Source organism: Lepidochelys kempii, chromosome 2 (assembly GCF_965140265.1).
Source record: "Lepidochelys kempii isolate rLepKem1 chromosome 2, rLepKem1.hap2, whole genome shotgun sequence".
Taxonomy (NCBI): Eukaryota; Metazoa; Chordata; order Testudines; family Cheloniidae; genus Lepidochelys; species Lepidochelys kempii.
In genome coordinates, this window is record NC_133257.1 from 259,329,755 (window position 1) to 259,354,111 (window position 24,357).

General features: G+C 43.1%; 1 protein-coding gene across 6 annotated transcripts in view; it reads right to left on the reverse strand.

The window, feature by feature from the left end:
* The window catches only part of CRHR2 (corticotropin releasing hormone receptor 2), a 246,317-nt gene that overhangs the window by 53,224 nt on the left and 168,736 nt on the right, over window positions 1-24,357 (reverse strand). For all 6 annotated transcript variants that reach the window (XM_073334745.1, XM_073334751.1, XM_073334747.1 and 3 more), the window contains 4 exons: window positions 22,229-22,346; window positions 19,930-20,083; window positions 16,110-16,170; window positions 10,959-11,031 (listed from right to left, as the gene is read on the reverse strand). In XM_073334745.1, coding sequence (XP_073190846.1) covers window positions 10,959-11,031; window positions 16,110-16,170; window positions 19,930-20,083; window positions 22,229-22,346 — 406 coding nt within the window. The remainder of the gene's footprint in view (window positions 1-10,958; window positions 11,032-16,109; window positions 16,171-19,929; window positions 20,084-22,228; window positions 22,347-24,357) is intronic.

The following is a 24,357-nucleotide window of genomic DNA, read 5'->3' on the forward strand; positions in this document are numbered from 1 at the left end:
AAAATGGAAGAGAGACCACAGTAAAGTTGTGCACAGACCACCATTAACCTGTGTTTCCAATCCACCGCTCATCAGTAATGACTGAAAGCTGTCACACAGATTAATGGTGGTCTGTGCACAACTTTACTGTGGTCTCTCTTACATTTTTAGAGGGCCAGGCATCCACATCACACACAAAGACAAGACTGAATAGGCATGGAGACTGAGCCATGCTTTCATCCCTATCTATATCAGGGCAAAGGCACTCCAGCACATTGCTAAGGAAGCTTCTCCTACCATTACTTGTACAGCACCCACTTAGATGAAGGACTTCAATCTTCAGTGCTGTCAATCCAGCACTTCTCACAATGGCCCTTTAAAGGTGCAGTGATAAATTATGTTTGAGCTGTGATTTGCTTGAATTGACTTCAATATACATCATATAATGACAGTATATTTAGTTGCTCTAGCACAATTTATGGCTACATGTTTTATGAGAAAGACTCATATGATATGGGGAAAGTAGCGGACGTGATATATCTTGACTTTAAGCAAAGCTTTTGATATGGTCTCCCACAGTATTCTTGCCAGCAAGTTAAAGAAGTATGGATTGGATGAATGGACTATAAGGTAGATAGATAGAAAGCTGGCTTGATTGTCGGGCTCAACGGGTAGTGATCAACAGCTCGATGTCTAGTTGGCAGCCAGTATCAAGTGGAATGCCCCAGGGGTTGGTCCTGGGGCCAGTTTTGTTCAACATCTTTATTAATTGGATGATGGGATGGATTGCATCCTCAGCAAGTTTGCAGATGACACTAAGCTGGGGGGAGAGGTAGATACACTGGAGGGTAGGGATAGGGTCCAGAGTGACCTAGATAAATTGGAGGATTGGGCCAAAAGAAATCTGATGAGGTTCAACTAGGACAAGTGCAGAGGCCTGCACTTAGGCAGGAAGAATCCCATGCACCCCTATAGGCTGGGGACTGAGTAGCTAAGCAGCAGTTCTGCAGAAAAGGACCTGGGGATTACAGTGGATGAGAAGTTGGATATGAGTCAGCAGTGTGCCCTTGTTGCCAAGAAGGCCAATGGCATATTGGGCTGCATTAGTAGGAGCATTGCCAGCAGATCGAGGGAAGTGGTTATTCCCCTCTATTCAGCACTGGTGAGGACACAACTGGAGTACTGTGTCCAGTTTTGGTTCCCCTACTGCAGAAGGGATGTGGAAAAATTGGAGAGAGTCCAGCACAGGGCAATGAAAATGATTAGGGTCTGGGGCACATGACTTACGAGGAGAGGCTGAGGGAACTGGGCTTATTTAGTCTGCAGAAGAGAAGAGTGAAGGGGGATTTGATAGCATCAACTACCTAAAGGGGAGTTCCAAAGAGGATGGAGCTCAGCTGTTCTCAGTGGTGGCAGATGACAGAACAAGGAGCAATGGTCTCAGGTTGCAGTTGGGGAGGTCTAGGTTGGATATTAGGAAAAACTATTTCACTAGGAGGGTGGTGAAGCACTGGAATGGGTTACCTATGGAGGTGGTGGAATCTCCTTCCTTAGAGGTTTTTAAGGTCAGACTTGACAGAGCCTTGGCTGGGATGATTTAGTTGGTGTTGGTCCTGCTTTGAGCAGGGGATTAGACTAGATGACCTCCTGAGGTCTCTTCCAACCCTAATATTCTATGATTCTGTGACTCAACTGGGAATAGAAACAAAAATCACAACTTTGCAATCAGAGGAATATTTTAGCAAGCATGTTAAGAAATATATTTTAAATTCCAAGACAACGCACCCTCATATCTTGAGCAAACGAAGGTGCAGCTGTGGCCTTTTATGTAATTAACAAAGATGGCGAGTTTTTCTCACCTAATTTCCTAAAATGTATCAAACTTTCTCAGCTATACAATGAAATTAGTCTTGTATTCACCTGGGCCTTAATTAGAGCTCTAATACAGGCCAATGAGAAGAGCCCAATTTGCAGGAATACCCAAGCGCTATCTAGCGTGGCGCTTCCCAGATTCATGGTCTGGATGGTGGCAAGGCTGGCCTCTGGCTCAGTTTAGAGCAGTCTCAGGGCTGTTCTAAATTTCAGCCAGCTGCAATGGACACCAAGGGACTATTATGGCAACAAGAGTAGGCAGTCTAGCTGCATCCCCACTTCCCTGGCTATGCCCCAATATGCTGATAGATGCGAGGGGCTATTCCACTCACTCTCTGCTGCATAGGGAATTCCACAGGCAATTTACAGCCCTTTTACACTTGGGGTGACCACCTTTGTTGGATGGAGTTCAGGGAAAACCACATGAAAAACAAGAGACAATGCTTTATTTTAAGCGACGTGTCTGTGGGCTGGCTTGTGTTGTAGTGATTAGGTTGACAAAAGTGGTGAATCTGTGCTGGGGCAGAGAGGCTGTAGCTTCCAAAGCGTTCAGGTAGTCCTGATGAACTCTAGTCTCTGCACAGGGGATTTTTGTGTAGCTTCGAATGCCTCTTCTCTAGTTGAGGCTTTGAGTAAGCAATCATCCCGATAGGGGACTATTATAACTGCTTATTTGTGGAGGTGAGCTGCCACAACCGTAAGGACTTTTGAGAATACCCGTGGAGCCGTATATAAGCCGAAAGTGAGTACTTTGTACTGGAGATGATCTGTTCCCAGAACAAATCTGAGAAACCTCCTGAGTGAGGGATGTATCATTATGTGGAAATACGTATCCTGGAGGTTGAGAGCTGAGAACCAGTCCCCTTGTTCTAGGGCTGGAATTATCATTGTTAGACTGACCATCCTGAATTGCTGGGTCTTCACAAATTTGTTGAGTCTTCTTAAGTCAAGAATGGTCCTCCATCTCCCATTTTTTTCCGGGTTAGAATATAATGGGAGTATAAACGCTTCCCTTTGTGTTGTGCTGGTTTTGCACCTAGGTGTTTGGGATGGTTTACCTCCTGTCGCAGTAGGTGTTCATGAGAAAGGTCCCTGAAGAGGGACAGAGATAAATTGGATGGAATAGTCAATCTCGATGATTTCTAATACCCATCTGTGTGATGTGATATTTCACCACACTGGGTGGAATGGAGTCAGATGGTCTCCAAATGGACGGATGGTGTCGGATGGGTCCAGCAGTAGAAAAAGTAGGAAATGTGTCATGTCTCGACCCTGTTGTTTAGATGGAGGTTGTTGAGATGTCGAGGGCTGAGAAAGGAGTGTTCTCCGTCTTGCAGGTCTCTGCCTCTGCAGGTCATATTGCCTATGAGGTTGGGTGTAAGGCACAGATCTAGATCCTTCCATCAAGTAATCCTTCCCCTGTTTGTTGTTTTGTGTAGGCATGTATATGCCCAAGGATCTCAGAGTCACCCTGGAGTCCATCAATGTGTGAAGGGATTCATATGTTTTGGCTGCAAACAGCTGGAGGCCTTCGAACAGGAGGTTCTCGACAGTTGATTGTACATCTTTGGGGAAACCCAAGAGGTGGAACCAGGAAGCTTCTCACATTACTATGGCTGTGGCAACGGAGCGTGCTGCCATGACTGTGAAGTTCAATGAAGCTTGTAAAGCTATGCGAGCTAGGAGTTGACCCTTGGATATGAAAGCTTTAAATTGTTCCTTTTTGTCCTCAGGTATGTGTTCAGTAAAGTCAGAGTTTTCTGAGTAATTGGACTGATTGTATTTGGCCATAAATTCTTCATAGTGTGCAATCCTGAACTGTAGGTTGCTGAAGAAAAAGCTTTATGACCAAAAAGGTCTAATCTCTTCCAGCGCTTGTCATATGGGGTGGATCTGGAATGGTGTTGTCTGCCCTGCTCATTCACAGCCTCTACCACCAGAGAGTTTGGCATAGGGTGTGAAAATAGAAATTTCATCCCCTTGGAAGGGACATAGTATTTTTTATCCACTCTTTTGCAGGTGGGCGGAATTGTTGCTGGGGTCTGCCAGATGGTCTCGACTCGGTCCATAAGGGCCTCGTTTACTGGGAGGGCAATGGAAGAGATTGAAGTCTGGAAGATGTCCAACAACTTATGCTAGGACTCAGCAACCTCTTCCAGCAGAATCTCCAATGATGGTGAGGATGTGATAGCTTCTTCTGGAGAGGAAGATGGAAAATTGGCAGCTGGCATGACTTCCTGATCCAAAGTCTCCTCCAGTTCCTCGACTGCCTCTTCTGGAGGTTCAGAGGGTCCAGGTACAGAGGGGGATGGAGAATGTCTCAACCTCTCCCTGTGTGGATTGGGAAATTTAGGATAGTGTTGGCAATATGCTGCCCATCGGTCCCAATAAGGTCACTGGGGGAAAGCATCCATGGGTGTCAGTACCATTCTTGAGTTTCAGGTCTGGGATGGCATTCATGTTGCTTTAGTGGACCTGGTCTGGTAGTTGTGTGGATAGGTGAGAAGTGATGGGAGAAGTAGATTTCCCCTTCATCCTCCTCCTCCTCGTCGTTGGATAAAGGATGAGCTGATCTGGGTGGTGTGGTAAGTTGGCACGGTACCGAGCATGCTGGAGTGAGGTCAGTACTGGGGAGTGGAGATTCCAGTGCCAAGGAAACTAAAAAGTCTTTATGTTGGAGAAATTGCTGTGGTACCGAGAGCACTGATACAGAGGAGGGTGTTATTGGCAGTGCCTTTACCGTGGTTGCTGGTGCCAAGGGCCATGCGCTATGCGCTATAGAGGCAGAAGGTGGCGCCGTAGATTGTAGTGCTGACAAGCTGATCGGTGCTGCATGTTTGAGTGGCTCAGGCAATACCGAAGCAGGGATGCTAGGTTTCCATTTTGTGCCTTTTTCCGAGCCAACCTGCTTATGGTCTTTGGCTCGCACGGTACCCGTGATGCAGGATGGTCTTGCTACCTCAGAGGTGGACAGTCTCAGTACGGTCGGTTCTGATGGGGTCTGACAGGTCGGGGAACATCTCTTTTTGACAGGTTCCAAGAAGAGGAGGTCGGAGCCTGTTTCTTTGTCACCGTTTTGGAGGAGTGCTTCTTCCTCAGAGAGTGATGGGGAACCTCTGTCAGATGCCGCCATTGGAGACCGTTATCCAGGAGCGGTTCGTGATCCCAAATTGGACACCGGGCGCAGAGACTTCTCCACCATGAGGAGTTTTAGCTGTAGGCCCCTTGCTTTCCTGGCACGGGTCTTCAGATTGTGGCAGTGGGAGTACTTTTGGGTGTGTGTGTCTCACCAAGGTAGTGAACACACTGTGAATGCCTGTCAGAAACGGGAAGTGATGACCGGCAAGTGAGGCAACGGTTAAAATCCAGGGAGCCAAGCATGCCTCTTAGAATAGGGTTTCTTCCATGAGGGAGGGTAACTATACTGCACTAAGGAGTATCCTAATAACTGAAACTTAAATTCATAAGAATTTTTTTAAAGAAATAGATAAATGGGGAAGAGATAGGGTAGTTAACTATTAATTAACTAATGAATTCTCTAAAGTTAAAGCTAGACTAAAGATAAAGAGGTGCTGCCAATTGCTCCGTTCAAGCTGAGGGTGGTAGAGAAGGACCTGAGAGAGGACTGGTCTCACAGCACTATGTAACTCCCCGAGGTAGCGCGGGACAGGGACAGCGCATGGGCAAACCAATGAGACACTGCTACTAAAAATGTCCGATTACAAGAGCAGGGGCGCAGATTCACCTAAAGTGGAGCACCCACAGGGAGCCTCCTCGTAGAAGAACCTGCTATTTTGAGCTCTACTTGACCATCCCAGGTTTCGTGTTTGCAGCAGGGTGCAGCGTATGTGGGAGAGCAACTTGCTAACAGTCAATCAAATGAGCATGGAAAAGTCAGAAACGTAACGTTAAATCGTAATAATATCTTTAGTTCTTTTATGGCACTTTTCCTCTGTCGACCACAGAGCAATTTATGAAGGAGGACAAGCTTCATCACAGAAGAAGAAACTGGGTCACAAAGAGATGAAGTGACTTGCCCTAAAGTCAGCAAAAGAAGTAGGAACTTAGGTCTCCAGACTCCCAGAGCAGTGTGCTATCCACACAACCACGCTGCCTCCCAAACACTTATGATTTGTTTTTACATCAAGCATATAATTGTGCCAAAAAGCCCCAGGGAGATGGTATAAAAATCCATGGTGTTGGAGAGGTTTATACTCAGTTAAGATTGAGCCAGAGTGTAACACCAGAAGGAACCACCAGATAGTTTAGTCTGACCTCCTGTATGTCACAGGCCACCACCACCACACGGTACCTGCACACTAAACCCGACAACCTAAATTAGACCAAAGTATCACAGTCCACAGGAGACTAGACTATTACGTACCACAGGCAGGAAATAGGAGGGTCCGAGGTGCACCAGTGCCTAAGGCCACTGCAATAGCAGGGAAATAATTAAGTGAGCTATACCCAGTTAATCCTGGCAAGTGACCCACACCCACATGCTGCAGAGGAAGGCACAAAAACAAATCAACTAACCAACCAACCAACCCCAGGGTCACTGCCAATCTGACCTGGGAGAAAATTCCTTCCTGACCTCACATATGGTGATCAGTTAGACCCTGAACATGTGAGCAAGAACCAGCGAGCCAAACACCTGAGAGTGAGAATGTTCAGTACCATCTCAGAGCTCCAGCCTACCTCACTCAGTGTCTCAACTCCAGCTGTGGCCATCTCCCATGCTTCAGAGGAAGGAGATTAAAAAGAAAATAAGAAAAAGAATACATGTGGGGGGAGGGGGAAATCCCCTGATCCCTGCAGGTGGCCAGCTGAAATCCTGAAGCATGAGCTTTTAGGAACATAAAACAAACCTTAAAAGAATCCCAGGCTTGTTGAGCCCTCCCCCTACCACCACAAGCAATCCCATCATACAGTCGCACCCATGAATTTGTCCAGCTCTCTCAAAATTAATTAAGTTGTTTGCCCCCCAGAGCTCCTATTGGGAGGCTGTTCCAGAACCTCACTCTCTGCTGGTTAGAAACCTTCCAATTTCCAGCCTGAATTTGTTCATTGCCAGTTTGGCGCACTTGGTTTTGTGCCAATATTGTCTTTTAGCTTAACTAGCTCTACACCCCCGCTAAACAAGCCAAGCTTTTCCAGTCTCCGTTCATAAAATAGGCCCACCATTCCTCTGCTCATCCTAGTAGTTCTTCTCTGAACCTTTTCCAGTGTGAATTCATCTTTCTTGAACATGGGTGACCAGAATGCCACACAACAATCCAAATGAGGTCTTACCAGTGCCGTGCACAATGGCATTAATACTTCCCCCTCTCTCTTCTTGCCTGATACATTCTAGGATTGCATTTGCCTTTTTCACAGCCACACTACATTAGTGGCTCATAGTCATCTTGTGATCAGTCCACACACCCTCTGTGTCTCCTCCTCTGTGACTTTCAACAGATAAACCCCCACCTTGTAGCAGAAATTTTTATTATTAGACCCTAAGTGCATGACTTTGGGCTACTGAATTTCATCCAGTTTCTGTCACTTCAACCTTCAAGGCCATCCAGATCTTCCTGTAGAACATTCCTATCTTCCTCTGTATTGATGACACTTTCCACCATGGTATCATCAGCAATACTCCTACTTTTTGTGCCAAGGTCGTTAATAAAAATATTGAACAACATTGGTCTCAAGAATGATCCTTCAACTTCACTAATAACCTCCCTGGAGCCCTACAATTCACCTTTCACCACAACCCATTGCCAATCTTCCCTTTAGCCAGCTCCTTCTCCACCTTACAGTTCTTGTACTGACCCCCATCTTCTCTAATTTAGCTAATAATTTCCCATGTGCTACTGTGTCAGATGCTTAACTGAAGTCCAAATATATGAGATCTACTACACTCCCTTATCTAAAAACAAACAAACAAAAACCGCAACACTTGTGAGCTTTAGTTATCACTTGATTAGACATCTGTAAATGCAGTGGAATAACTAATGACTTAATTGCTTAATTACCAGCTGAAAACTCAATTTTAAACTTCCTATTACATCTGCCATTTTATAATTATCCACTTTGTACTTGCCAAAGGCTACTAAACAAACCATACGCAATAGCAACAAAATAGACTGCACTTATGTAGTTGCTTTCATCAGAGGATCTCAGAGTGCTTTACAAATGCCAAGTAAATATATTTTATATAGGGGATGGAGACAAGAGGTGTCCATCTTCTAATTGTCACAAGCCCAAGGCATTGATCCTACAATTGACTACATGTGGACAAACTTCAGAGGGGCTCTGCACAGGCCAAGATGTGCATCTGCACATAGTCAGCTGCAAGATCATGACCCCTCTGAGCATTTACAAATGCTGTCAAAGTAAAGATAATAAAATGTCACAGTCTCAGTTTAAAACACTTTGTCCAGTGCCATGCTTCAGCAACAAAGACACATTAGCTTATTCTGCATTGCCTGAGAGATGCTAATTAGAGAAGGTTGATATTTATCTAATAAAATTTTTTGTTGTTGTTGAAAAATGGACTTCTCTAAATGGAAATAATTTGCAAAAAAAAAGAAAAGTGATATTACTGGACAGGAGAAGCGTGATGTTACGAACACCAGTCTGATGAATGAAAAAAACGTAAAAATAAAAACTACATAGCGAAAGTGATGTCAGTGAACAACAAATTGACATCCCTTCATATTCCGATGCCCTCCATGAATTGGAAATTGCTTTGCACTGGTCTGAAGGACAAGGAGAAAGTGATGCAGTGCACCATACAGCAACTTAAGCACCGCATCTACTATAATTTTGAGATGTTCGTAACACTGAGAAATTAATAAAATTGAACTCCTCGATCAGTTCATAAAACGGGGGCTCTACTGTATGGAAGTCTGTCAAGTTTTTGTGATTTTGGGTGTTATTTCTCCTATAGAAATTTTTAATCAAAATTGTTCATTAATCAGAAAGCTGGTTTTCAGTAAAGGAAAAATGTGAACATTTGGAAAAAGTTCTCAAAACTGCTAGTCGGCTAGCAACTCCCATTGTGACTTCTACGGCCAGATTTTCAAAAGAGCTTGGTATGCTGGATGGGAAAATATGGCCACAAATGTTGCAGTGAGAGCTTTGAGGCACTGAACATTTGCAGCAACTTCTGCTAAGTTTTGACATTTTCCATTTAACAAAAAACAGAGTTTTGGTAAGTAAAAATGTTGATAAACATTTCTATTAAAACACTCAAAAAAGTCATGAGAAATCAAAAATTTATAATGCCAACAACAAATGGAGGGGGAGGGAGAACTTTGTTTTTTAAAAAAGGCATTTTCCAAAAGAACTTAGCTAGTTTGTTTCAGTGTCTCAATGGGAGCTGAGAGACCTTGGCAGGAACTGGATTTTCACAGGAAATGCTGCAATTTTAACTATTTTTCGCATCCTGGAATGGAACAAAGAATGGAACAAAACCAAAAGTTTCATTATTTTCCACATGATCAAATTCTGAAAACATTTAGTTCTTTATTTTGACTTTTTAACAAAACTTGACTTTTTATATAAAAACAACGAATTTTGTTTCAAAACAATAAGTCAAAAAGGTCCATTTTGAAAACACTGAAATTGGATGCTTTTCACATTAATGGAGTGTTTCATTTCAGTTTTTTAAAACAATATGTTGTCTAAATGGACACAGTTTTGAAAGTTTCTATTTCCCCCAAACCAGCATTTTTTGTTAAAAACCGTTTAAACTAAAAATTTCGGAGCAGCTCTAAAGGTGCGCTCCTTAGAAACTCTGGCCCAATGTGTCTACAGTGTGTTGATACCCCAGTTACAACTAAGTGGGAAATATAATGTGTACACTGTTTGCATAAATAACGTGAGGAAACCTGAACAGGACATGGACAGCCACCTGAGTTAGAGGAAGTCATTTCAGGGAGATTAATTGATACTTTATTGAGTATAAAAACATATTAATGGGTGTCCAGAGACGACTGGAGAGAATTTCTGATATTCTTTGCCCCTCAGGGAACGCCACACTGCAATCAAGGAAATAAGGGGGGTGACTGACGGTCAAGCGAGCTTAAAACTAGCTAGTTCAGGTACAGGTAGCAGTGAAGCCATGGCAGCATGAAGTTTAGCATAGGCTGTACAAGCCTGCTTGGAACCCTGGGTAGTTACTCCGGCAGCTAACCCATGCTGAAACAGCCTGCTGCAACTTCACTGCTGTTGGTACCCGAACTAGCTAGATCAAACCTAGCTCAGGTATGTCTACCCGAGCTGCGATCACACCCTATGACTGGAATGTAGACATACCCTCCAATCTTAACAGCAATATACTGACCTTCATCATCTACACTGTGGTGTGGCTTAAGCAGCACACGGTGCCCACACGTGACCAGTCACATAGTTCTAAGTGCTTATTCCAGCTCCTGGGGGATAGGTTCATTACAGCCACAACTGCCACCAGCGTGAAGATGCAAGAACTTAGCATTTAACTGATGGACACAAACGAGAGGCTAGATTCATCATGGCTGGCACAGGCAGGTGCCAGCTGCATCTCTTGGAACCATCCAGGCAACCTGTGCATAAAGCGGAATTTTCTCCCAGCACAGGGCAGGTGGAATTTCCATGGAGGGCCGCACGGAAGCCCCACCCCAGGAGGTGTAGCCGGGATGTGATGAAACTGCACATCACTGTTACCCTGGCTATGCCCCCTTCCCGTCCAGTGCCACCTAGACCCATGCGTATGTGGAGGAGGGGAGGAGAGATTGTTCTATTTTTGTCAGGCAGGACTCAACCCTGTTTGCACCAGCTGCTGCATAAACCAAGGCTAACAGCAGCTAAAGGTCTGCCGGTAGGAAGCACTGTAAGGCAGCAACAAACTAGCCTGTTAACACTACATTGGGCTCTTCATTAACCAATCAGGTGCCAGCTCACAGCACGTTACCTAATGCAACTGCCTTCAGAGCTCTCTTCTGAAACCCTCAGATCTTTTCCCCAGGTTTTGTTCACGTGTTGTTTTGTTTTAGTTAATTACACATGGAAGACAGCAGGTGCCTATAAGATCATTTCACTATTGCCAATAGCCATCCTCTGAGTCCCACGCACAGTCTTACCAGAAGGACGAGGATCACTGGGCCTTGATATATGTAATCTATGTACTTCCCGGGTTCCTTTCCAAACCAGCATCTGTAAGAGAAAAACTACGGTTTACAAATCTTAATGCATATCTCATATTCAGATTATGTACACCTTAGGGAGTTATTCACTTATACCCCTGAAATGCTTTTGTGTTTAATTACATAGCCAACATGCAATTGAGCCACTTTTCTCCTTTCAAAGCTTTCATTGGACACAGATCCAAGCCCCAGTTTTTGCTGAGTGTAGCCAAGTCATGTTCCCACTCAGTTTCTAGCTGCCAACCCTATAAACATTTGCCTGGAAACATGAGAATGTTTCGAGATCAGCTATACAGGAGGATGAGCATCCTTAATGCAGATGCAGAACTTATGCTGCAAATTGTAACCCGCTATGTCAGAAAGAGGGCTCTTCCTTTGAATGAAACCTCCTGCCCCCTGAACTCTCTAATGCAGTGCTCACAAATGATTCAAGGAAAGTCTGTTTATGCAAAGGCCTCTAAATCCACAGGGAGACTTTTCCAAACCCTGTTTGTGTGTGTCAACAGGGAATCCATCCCATGGGCCTTGAACAGGCAAGGTTTCCAACTACAGAGCGCAACAAAGAGATACTCATTTAAAGCTAGCTGGTCTGACAAGCATTCTCATCCAATATAATCCCAGGGAAATTCACTGAACTTCTGTTAAAAGGCAAAGGGAGTTAACAGAAGTTCAGTAAACCAGAGTCACGTACTGCAGAGTTGTTGCAGGGGTTTTATTTTGTCATCATTTCTGTTATATGATTATGTGACAGGATTGCCTTAGATAGCAAGGGACTGGTCTCAATGACCCAGGAGCTCACTTCCAATCCGATGTTAACGACGAACAACTCATTTCTTTCTCTGATACATGGCAAACTAAACCTGTGCTTTCATACTGCCATGTTCTGGCTTTTGTGTATACCTTTTAGTGGATGGAATCCAAGTAGCCCAGTTCCTGTTTCCAGTGACTAACGTACAAGAGGATATGACATCTTGAACCCTGACCTCAATATGGTACAAGCCCTTTAAGGTCTCCTACATGGGTAACAGGAGTTTGTAAGCCAGGTCAAGTGATGTGTTCTTTTTGGAGTTCAGAGTTATGACTTCTATTCCCTTTTGCTATAGTGATTTCATAGATGGCCACATTGTCAATTGGTGTATGGCCATGGTGCATTGCAACATCTGATTATATGTAAAGCACAGAGAATGTGCTTGGTGCTACCCAAGACATGAAAATAAAGACATTCCCAGCCCACAAGGAGTTTCCAATCTAGATGACAGAGACAGATCCAGGTTGGGGCCCCAATCATATAGTACAACAGTCATATAGTAAATAACAATCTCTACAATGCTTCTTGGCACGGAGTTAGACTAGATGGCCCTTGTGGTCCCTTCTAACCCTGTGGTTCTATGATTCTACCCTGAGGAGCTCATAGTCTAGGACACAAGAAAGAAATAACAGGCAAATGAGACAAATGACTGGGTTTGAAGGAAAGCATGGTTCAAGCAGAATTACTTTAAGAACTGCAGTGGCAAAAAAAATCTTCTCTAATATGGGGGAGGCCTGCTAATGACTCCTAGGCTAAGAGAATATATTTGTCGATGGCACAGCATTCGTGGCACCCATCGAGAAGAACATTTTCTTATTAGAGAAACATTACAAAATGTAACAGGTGAGATAGTTCTCAAACGCCAGAATTCATGCTGTCCTACAATTACTTGCCTTTTCTCAGCTTGATATCCATAATAAAATCAGATTGAATGAGATCATTTTGAATCATTTGCACTAAGTTGTCTGATAAGTTATTAAAATGTTATTCCTGGTTGCACACAATATAGCTTTGTGCAACTTGGTAACTACTTGCAAAAACATTTCCAAAATTTGACACTGAGAGAAGCAATTGGAAAGAGCTGTTTCTTGCTGCCCAAATTATTATCCAACTGGAAGTGAAACCTTCCACTCTCCTCAAAAATGACATGGAAGAGAAAAAGAATGAATTGCTGGAGCAGTGTGGGGACAGAGAAGGGTATTGTGGGATATATCAAGGAAAGGAAACATAAGAGTGAAGCTGCCAGGACCTGGAGGAGTTTGGGGAACCTACCAAGGAAAAAGAACTGAACTGTCTGAGACCTTCCAGAAAGGACCTTTTGGAAAGCAGGCTGTGCTAATTAAGGAATCCCAGTGGGATTAATAATGAGTTTGACTGAGGCATATGAAGGAACTCAAAGACCAAGGAGCAGCCTGTGGAGAGCCAGCAGCTAATGCCCTGAGATTTTGGGGGAAGAAGTTATTGTTGATGTAACTGGTCCAGTTCTTTGGAACCAATACATCTATTCTAGTGTAGAATTCATATTTCATAGAATAAAAGCATTATCTACACCAAGGTAGTATCTAGGAGCCCCAGTCACGGACCAGGACCTCTCTGTGATAGGTGCTGTGAAAATACAGAACAAAAAGACAATCCCTGCCCTAAAGAATTTATAATTAAGTAGATATCAGGTCGCATGTAGCAATGCAACTGATATAATTCAGTGACCTAGACTTTCTTCCTTTATCTACATTAATTTTCACCTTTAAATCCAAACTAAGGCCCCAATCCTGAAATGAAAGCCATGTAGCTTTTTTTTACAACAAACAAACAACCCACCCTGGAACCTTCACCTCCTAATCCCAGGAAAGTTATTATTTTGTTGATTTGGGTTTTTCGATAGGGTGTGTATGGCAATTATATCTGTAGTGGAGAGCCATGAAAAAACTGCTAAAACAACATATGCATTCCCCGCCTCCTTCCAGCCTCCTCCAAGAACAAACAAAAGCTTTTTCAATGTCGGGGAGGACAAGCCATTGAAGTAGATCTCGTTAGGATGAAAGAAATTGGAACACCTGCACACTGAATAATACTAATCAATATTCCCCCATGCTTCCCTGATAGGACTTTACATAACTCAAATATCACTGTCCTTTCATCATTGTTAATGAGACTTTTATTACTGCTTTTATCCTTCCAGATTGTCCATCTCTGAAATTGCTACAGAAGTAGCTCTTCATCACTTGTTGATTGTTTTTACATGATGCATAAAGTACTTCTCTTCTCGAGGGTAGCCAGATTCTACCACAGAGCTAACCACTGGACAAGATGTTCTCAATAATCCTAAATTAGATTTTTCCCTATATTGATCAAAGGCGCTAATGCAGGTGAAATCAGGCGCTTTTCATTTGGTTTTATGGAATCATTCATTATTTAAGCATATCTGTTCTTCCTTGTGGCTGCAATCTTCTTGATTTTGTCATCTTTAGAGCTATACAGCTTGAACTACAAAAGTACTTCCAGTCTGCCTTGGTTGTATTTCAAATTGCTTACCCAAACTAACAGCAATATGGTCACATTTTGTCCTTGACTTTGAACAGTCCATATGCACTTTTGGAGATTTCCCCCCCCCATCTGAATATTTTTGGAGGCTGCTGTTTGTTCTGTAGTTCACATCTGAATGTGGTTTGCTAGGTTAGATCACATGGGAGAAGTCACATGTTATTTCTCCATGTCTGAATAGGCTGAGCACATCCCATGTGATCATAAGAGTCAGCTTGGTTTGGCAGAGCTGATTCCACTTAGTTTCTCAGAAACAAGAATCAAGTTTTACTCTTAGCCTTACATTGGCACAGATTTATGTAGTTCACATTTCAGCCATTATTTCTGTATCTTTTCGGCACATGGAAAGACTTCTCGAGCCGTCACGAACAGAATTTAGTCCGGACATTTGGGCTGACTCATCCAGAAGGACTTAGAGTTAAGTAGATTTTTGATTAAAAAACGTTTTGATCTGTGCTTTAATTTTTCTGTTTAGTAGGCGTTATTAGATATACCACCTGATTAAACAAATATAATGTCCTAGAAAATGCGTGCATATTTATAGCAATCAGCAAACCACTGGCAAACAATTCATCTCTTGCTTTTGTTTTAGTTCATTAAGGTATGCTAAGTCTTATCCTGTGTATAACATTAATATAAATGTGAAGAATAGAACAGCTTTATTCCCTTATCAGCTATTCATTTCTATGAGCTTTATTGTATTGGTATGATTGTATGGGTAAGATCTTCTGGAGAACAGCACCTGTGGTGCACCTGATATCTCAGTCTCTGATAGAGTGCAGAAGTTCACATATCCTCGGCCTCTCTGATGAGTGCCTGACATTACAAAATATTTCACGCTCCAGCTCATAAGCATTTCTGGATACTAGTAGGGTGGGCAGATGACTGGATGCTTTGTGGTCTTGCCCAATATGAAATCATTTGGCACTGATCTCAAAAGTCTGTTCATGGGGCATAGCAGGTTGTGCAAGGTTATTGTACGCCAGTGCAAATGTGAATGGAAGCTAGCTATATCGGGGTGCAAGAAAGGCTAAGCATTACGTATCATCCTCCATGCCTAGTGATACTAATGAAACCCCCTTGTGTGGCCACTGCCTTATTTGCTAGCATACGGAGCAAAAAGGAATGGAGCATGGGCAGGGAATGGGTGTGTCTGTGAGGACAAGGAGCTTAAGCATGATCCCTATTTGTTAATGCAGCCGAATTATTCCTGCTACTTGGCGGCTCTGTACAATTGCTCTCAATGTAAAATCAGATTCCCTTGTGTTTCATGCTCTGCCCGTCACATTTTACCTTGTCCTTATATGTAGAACACCTGCGCTGCGCGGGATCAAAGCCAGTATGTGGGCCGCTTGCAATACTACGATGACTGTTCTTGGAAGCTTTACAACCCAGTTCTGTGATCTCAAGAGGCCAAATCCTTCACTCAGTAATTTTTAACCCAGTCCCACTGAAGGAGTTTTGCCTGAATAAAAGCTGTTCAGGAAGGATTTGGGGATTTGGTCCAGGAGTTTTAGATAAGCCTTTGAACTTTGGGGTGTTCACTCAAGCTGAGCTTGGAACTTTTTGAAGTTGTCAGTTCTGAAGATCAATGGGAATGAGACAGCCATATCTGTTAGTTTTCATCTCCATAGTCTATGTAACTTTTAGCACAATTTCTTCCGGCATTGGATATGTCTATGCAGTCTGGTATCTTGTTTATGTAGACCCACATAAATAAAATCGTTAACATTACTTACTGTTCATTTTCATAATAGAGCTTGCCAATGGCCCAGGCAACAATGATTGGGCAAGGAATACCTAAAAAAAAAAAAAAAAGATCAAAAGTCACAATTCACACACACAACACTGTCAGTCAATGTGTGTGTGTTGGGGGCGGGGAGTATAAGAAATGACGTTGACACTTGCCTTTGGCCATGGGCTATAGACCTCATACATCTGCTAACTAGTTTTATGTAAAAGAAATAGAAGTCCTAACAAGACGAGATCTTTTCACAGCTTTAGTGCCATTGTTCTATAAGAGGCAGATTATTAAAACAATTACAGAAAAATTAAAAAGCTACTTAAGAAATAGCCGTAGATTCTGGATGAATCACAAACCATTTTCTTCATTCCGCACAATACCTTAAAGGCAGGTTGAGCTTTCTGGGGGGTTTATTATCTGAGTTGTATTACCAGGCTGCAGTCTCCTTATGGTTCTGCTGCACCATATGGATTGGGTGGGAAGTTCTGAAATTAACCATCCCAAGGTGGAGGGCAATGTGGAGGAATTCTCTCGAGGTTTAACTCTTGACCAGTTCAGATGTTATTCTGGCAGTCTCTGAAGAATGCAATTTCTCCCAGCTCCACTGGTGTGTTCCATGACCTCCAACACACCATGTGTCCTGTTGGTGGTTTTTTTAAAATAAATGATTCTGAAATCCCATTAAGCCCACGTGTTTGATTTGCATATCTTTCTCCCACTAACCTGGAATGCATTAAGGCAGATGCACCATTGCTCACTGGGAATTTAATCTCCTTGCATGTGGCTGGTACATCTGTAAGCTTCCTGTCCCTGCCATGCTGTTGCCTCTGCTTTCACTCCTACTCAGTGGGCCAGATCCTCGTCCTCACAATGTTATTTTGTGCCAGTCCCTTGGCATAAGCTGCTGAGTAGCTGGCTGGTGGAGAATTCCCATCACATAGAGGGAATTCCAAGGAGGTGTAGAGTCAGTGTAGTCAGCTCTGTGCCACTCCCCTCCCAAAGCAGGTTCCCAGGGAAAAGGGAACGTAGCTGAAGCATCCTGTGCTCCAGTGACCCCTTGGTTCAAGGAAAGATTCTTGGAGGAGCTGGCACAGTTTACAGCAGCTCTGCGGCTCCTCTGACCTATGCGGGACAGGGAGGGGACCAAAAGAGCTGCAATATCAGAGGAGCAAGCAGCTGATTTGTGACCCTTCTTATCCTCAGCTGAACCCAGCACTTAGTGGGAGCAACTCAGAACCCAGCCCAAAAACATGGCTGGACCACAGTAATGTCATGCTGGGACTAGCTCTCTTCTCACTCCCACTCACCTCATGTGTCCATGCTCCCTGAGATTCCGGAGAGTGAACTCTGGAGTCACCGTGTAAGAGAGAGTAGAATCAGGAGCATTTTCCAACCCGATTTGTACATTGCTTTCAAATGGGCCTCTCTCAGTGTTGTCAAACATCTCTGGTAAATCAGGCAAAAAGGCATCTCCAGGGCCACCCAGTGTGCTCGCTACCAGGTCAGCTTTGCACTGCACTCCAGGTCAGCCTTTCCAAGGCAAAGCATGTTCTTAATTCCCATTGAAGTGAATGGGATTCAGGTACATGCTTATGTGCTTTGCTGAATTGAGGTCTATAGCTCCACATTGACCTTCAAAATCCTGACATTTCAGTAGACTGGGGCCAATGTAGAGAGACATCGTAGCGTAGACTCTGCAGTGGAGGCCAGCAGGGATGGGATTAAAGTACACACGTAAAGATCAAACTATGCTTTGGGCTGTGATTCTGGGGATCTGCCCTGCCCTCCTGCGAAGACAGATTCTCCTTGTTCAATGACTCAAGAAGACATCGTGTTTTCCGTCGTCATGGGGATGGGATGGGATGGAAGCGTACATGCCCTTGTTGCTGGATAAGGACCTTTCTCTATTCCTGGCCAAAGATCAGAGAACCGTGGAGATCAGAGAACTGGACGTGAGATTTGCCAGAGGCGAAGCAGAAAGTAGGGCAGAGTGACTGGCACAGGAAAGGATCTAAAAGGGTGAGAGGAAGGGTGTGCTCAATATGTGGCACTTGTGCAGTTACAGTCAGAGACCAAGATGTCTCAGGACTACAGTCATGGACCAGGCAAGCTACTTGGACCTGTGATCTGGTCACAAAGCGGTCAGGGTACTGCTTGATCAGCGGTATGGGTGGGTAGGAGAACTGGCAGTGGCCAGGCCACCTCATGCGCTGGCCAGCACAGCTGAGCTGCGGGTAGTAATTTAATTAGGACACCCGTAGATTACTAATTCCTGGGAACAAGCCAGGAGCCACATTTCCTTCCCCGTTCATCTCCTGGGGTTGCACGGGCACATGCCTCCCTTTATTAAAGGCTGTGTTTTAGAAAGACAATCTAGCCCCTAAGTGACCTCAAATGCAGCTGCAACATTGTTCCTGCATGGAAAGAGGCCCAATTAACTCCATGCTGAAATGTTTTTCCTTGTGTCTGATTTGTTGTGTCTGTCTTAAGGCTGTAAGGGCCTGTGTTGTAAATATAAAGGGAAGGGTAACTACCTTTCTGTATACAATGCTATAAAATCCCTCCTGGCCAGAGGCAAAATCCTTTCACCTGTAAAGGGTTAAGAAGCTAAGGTAACCTCGCTGGCACCTGACCAAAATGGCCAATGAGGGGACAAGATTCTTTTAAATCTGGAGGCGGGGAGAAAAGGCTTTTGTCTGTCTGTCTGTGTAATACCTTTGCCAGGAACAGATCAAGGATACAAGCCTCCCAGCTCCTGTAAAGTTAGTAAGTAATCTAGCTAGAAAATATGTTAAATTTTCTTTTGTTTTTTTCGCTTGTAAAATTCGCTCTGCTGAAGGAAATGTGTATTCCTGTTTTTGTGTCTTTTTGTAACTTAAGGTTTTGCCTAAAGGGATTCTCTATGTTTTAAATCTAATTACCCTGTAAAGTATTTACCATCCTGATTTTACAGAGGTGATTCTTTTACCTTTTTCTTTAAATAAAATTCTTTTAAGAACCTGATTAATTTTTCATTGTTCTTAAGATCCTAGGGTTTGGGTCTGTGTTCACCTATACCAATTGGTGAGGATATTATTATCAAGCCTTCCCCAGGAAAGGGGGTGTAGGGCTTGGGGGAATATTTGGGGGAAGACGTCTCCAAGTGGGCTCTTTCCCTGTTCTTTGTTTAAATCACTTGGTGGTGGCAGCGTATCAGGGTTTTAACTAAGCTGGTTCCCAAGGCAAGAAAGAAATCTGTGCCTTGGGGAAGTTTTAACCTAAGCTGATAAGAATAAGCTTAGGGGGGTTTTCATGCAGGTCCCCACATCTGTACCCTAAAGTTCAGAGTGGGGAAGAAACCTTAACAGCCCGTAAGGTCAGGGACAATGTCTCCTGTTTCCTCCAATGCTGAGCCCACTGTGATGTTAAACAAATACACACTGAAGAGACAATTTAGGGACGGTTGATCAACCTGAAGCAACACCACTGTGAACTGCTGAAACCTGAAACTGCTGAGTCATGCACATAGCGCCTGATGCTCCTGCCTTAACCTTAGCCACGGTTGGGAATAAAATCACAATGATCCAAGTGAAAGATGCGGACCTCAGCCATAACCTTTCACTCATTGGCCCGTGTTGAGCTGTGTCATTAAAGTATATTTAAATATAAACATTTAACTCAACCTGCTCTGATATTTGCATTTGTTAAATGGGGTGAGATCTGAATGACAAAAATATCACTCTTCCCGGATTTTTGTGTGTGTGAATCTTGGTTATATCACTTCTTTAACACTGACAGTCATATAGTACAGTAGTTTTAAAGCACACGGCACTTACACCATCCTATGAAGAGGAAGACCCATTTCCTCAGTTTATCTGTGGAGTAAGTCATCACTATCGCAGTGTGTAAATAGCAGCCTTCCACAAACATCCAGAAAAAATTGGTCACCACAAAATAATTGTAGATCGTTGTAATACACCGACACCAGGGCTGGAACAAAAATATACGAGTGCATTTTAAACCCTGGGTGATTTGTTGTTTTTAAATCACTCAGCACTGGACGAACTCTACTCCCATGAAGTCAAAATTCAAATTCCAAAAACAGAAGGGACCACTGTGATCACTGAGTCTGACCTCCTGTCTAACACAGCACAGAGAACGGCCCCAAAATAATTCCTAGAGCAAATCTTTTAGAAAAACACCCAATCTTGATTTAAAAATTGTCTAAAAAAAGAATCCATCACAACTGTTCGTAAGTTGTTCCAATGGTTAATTACTCTCACCATTAAAAATGTACATCTTAGTTCCAACCTGAATTTGTCTCACTTTAACTTCCAGCCATTGGATTGTATGATACCTTTCTCTGCTAGATTGAAGATATTATTAAACATTTGTTCCCCATGTTGGAGTTATAGACGGTAATCAACTCACCCTTTAACCCTCTTCGTTAAGTTAAATAGATTGAGTTGTTTGAGTTTACTACTATAAAAGTATGGTTTCTAATCTTTTAATCATTTGTGTGTCTCTTCTTTGAACCATCTCCAATATATCAACATCCTTCTTGATTTGTGGGCCCCAAAACTGCACACAGGATTCCAGCAGTGGTCCCACCAGTGCCAAATAAAGAGGTAAAATAACCTCTCTACTCCCACTTGATACTCCCCTCTTTATGAATCCAAGAATTTCATTTTCTCTTATGGCCACAGCATCACCCTGGGAGCTCATGTTCAGCTGATTATCCTCTATGACCCCCAGAACTTTTTCATTGTCACTGCTTCCCAGGATAGAGTCCCTCATCCTGTAAGTATGGCCTACATTCTTTCTTCTGAGATGTGTATATTCACCCACATTGTTTGCATGAGCCCAGCTTATCAAGTGATCCAGATCACTCTCTATCAGTGACCAGTCCTCTTCGTTTTTATCGTGTCCCCCAATTTTTATGTCATCTGCAAACTTTATTTTATGTTTTCTTCCAGATCATTCATAAAAAATTTAAATGGCATAGAACCAAGAACTGACCCCTGTGGGACCCCACTAGAAATACACCTGTTTGATGATGATTCCCCATTTATAATTATGTTTTGAGGCCTATCATTTAGCTAGTTTTTAATCCATTTAATGTGTGCCATGTTAATTTTATCTTTCTAGTTTTTTTAATCAAAATGTCAGAAGTATCCAGTGAAGTGCTTTCCAGCAGTCTAAGTATATCACACCGACACTGTTACCTTTATCAACCAAACTTGTAGTCTCATCAAATAGATGTTGACTGGCATCAATAATATTGCCCTCCTTTCATTCTATATTAATCAGGTCCCACATCAGCTGCTCCATGATCTTGCCTGGGATCCCCATCAGACTGACAAGCCTATAATTCCCTGGGTCATCCTGTTTACTCTTTTTAAATATTGGCACATTATTTTTCTTCCAGGATTCCAGAACTTTTCCAGTATTCCAAGCCTTACTGTAACATGGGGAGAATACCAACCTCCTTTATAAAGCACTTTTATGAAAATCCCCATAAAAGAGCTACACATTATTATCATTCAAGGGCTCAATACTCCTACTCTTGTTCACATTGAATGACTCCTAACTCTGCAATCATCCCATTGATTCCAATGGTTAAAGTCTTTCTCAAAGTCAGTCATGAGAGGAGAATCAGGCCCCGAATGACCAAGCTGATAAATGTCACATCACTTACGGTCATGACAATGTCTGAATTTAATGCAGATTTTTGCATGAGCCAGGGTATGAGATAATTTGCTAAAGACACAGGAGTAAATACAAAACCAGTTTACTCATTAGAGGCATCAATGCTTCGATATAATGGGATATACAGATGGACAGGGTATACTGGTCTCCATAATCTGTTTTCAATGCACTAGATTGTATTACATTCCCTTAGACCATAATGCACTATATGAAGTTACTGAACATGCAAAGTAACCAACAGTGGAAAGATATGAATATTTATCTAATCAACACCTATTTTTTATGCACTCAATCTTTTTAAAGTTATTTTAAGGGTGCAGAGAGCATATGGATACTACCCTCTGTAGTATTTTTATACATGTAAATAAATAATTCAGATTTTTACCTATACCCATGACAAGTGGATACCATAGCCACATCACATACCTCATTGCTTTCATGTATGTTATGATCAATCATCTGAAGCAGGAACCACATCACATTCCTCAGTATGAACGTGGTGATCAGGTTCCAGTGGATAATATTTCGAAGGCATCTGATGCTCCTAATGGGGGAAAGGGGCAAAGATGTGAGTTATTATACAATGCCCACCACAAATCTTCATTGTTTGTCTTTGGTTAATTGTGGCATGTGTCAGTAGCACATTTGCATTAATCCTGCTTCAGCTAGGGGGTGGACTTCTTGAGATCCCTTCCAGTGAAACATGTCTATGATTCTATATGAAAACTACCAAGGGAAGTACAAAATGCAAAGCCATTTGAATTGCTGGCCAATGGAAATAATTCAAACAAATTAAAGAATCAGTTGAACAAACACAAGCTACTTGCCTTTATTTTTGAGGCCCTCCACAGCCTATCCCAAGCTACCTATCACTTCTCACATGCTACTGAAACATTGATTCCTGCCTCTGATCAGCAACAATGCCAGCCTTCAATGCTCACTTGTTAAACCTTCAAACAAACATCTTTGTGCTTTCTCCCATGCTATGTCTCAGGCTTGGGAGGAGCTCCCCAGAATCATCCACAAAGCCACCTCATTTCCGCCTTAAAATCCTCCTTAAAACTCCTTTCCCAAGATGCCTACAACAAAAAACCCGACAATGGTTAGTTAGACAGCTGGGGTGCTAAGACCACTCCCTATGATGCCCACCAGTGTCATCTCATTTTCCTTGTGCTCTTCTGTCTGCCAGCCTGTATCCACCTGTTGATTGTCTCTGGGCTGGTCTAAACTGGAACTTACATGGGCATAGCTATGTGTCTCCGGGATTTGAAAAAATCTGCACCCCTGAGAGACGCAGCTATTCTGACCTAACCCCCCGGTGTAGACAATACTAGGTCAATGGAAGAATTCTTCCATTGACCTAGCTACCGCCTCTCAGTCTGGTAGATTACCTACACTGATGGGAGAACCCCTCCCAGCGGCATATATAGTGTCTACACTAAAGTGCTACAGTTGCACAGCTGTGCCAGTGTAGCAATTTAAATGTAGACATACTCTTATACTTAGATTGCAAGCTCTTCTGGTCAGGGAATGTCTTTGTTCTGTTTGTACAGCGCCTAGCACAGAGGGGTCCTGGTCCACGACTGGGGCTGTCCGACGCACCGACAAAAACATAAAATAGTGAGACTTCTCCCCTCTCTATTTTCAAAACACATCCTGTTAAGAAAGGATGCGTACCGAATGACAGGTTGATGCAAGGATCTGTAGAGAGAGAAAGCATGAGTGGGTATGCCTGGAATTGTAGTGCGGTGGGGAAGACGGAGAAAGCAAGCACCCACATTAACACAAGAAACAAACAATGTGCGGAGACTTCCATTTTTTTCTGGTAAACTCTTCGCTCTTACCTCATCCTCCCCACCTGCCTGTCCACTTTGTCCACCTGCTGCCTCTCAGACCATAAAGTAGAGTCAGTGTAGTCAGCTCTGTGGCCCAGACCATAAAGTTCTGGGGCAAAGACTATCTTTGTGAGTAGCATACTGAATTCCTGATCCTTTCTCTTCCTGGGTGCTAGCCCAGTACAAATCATAACGAACTAACTAAACAATATCATCAAGAGTGCATGAGCGTGATTAAGGCCCTGATCATGCCTAACTTCAACCACGCTGAGTCGCTCCAATGACATCAAAAGGGCCACTCACATGCTTTAAGTTGAGCATGTGAACAAGAATTTAGCAACAGCTGGGCCTTAACAAGACTGAGAATGCATTTCGGGGGATGGGGTTTCGGTAGCATGTGTTGCACACTCACTTTCTGCTGGAGTATGTCGCAGTTAGGATCTTTACAGAACCTGCTGAGTATTTAGAGTGACAAACGTTTTTATAAGCAGCACAGTCTTTTAAAATATATTTATGCAAGACACAAGCTGGGGCGCTGAATATTTTTATTCCTTTATTGGCAGCATGACGTTTAAGTTCCCAGAGGTTCAGAAGCACTGGCGTTTTTAAAAATCCAAACACTGCTCCATGGAAAGTCACAGGAGCGGAAAGACAATGCAACATGCATAGCCAGGGGCAGAAAAAGATGAGAAATAACAGTGACCAATGAGCACGAGGTAG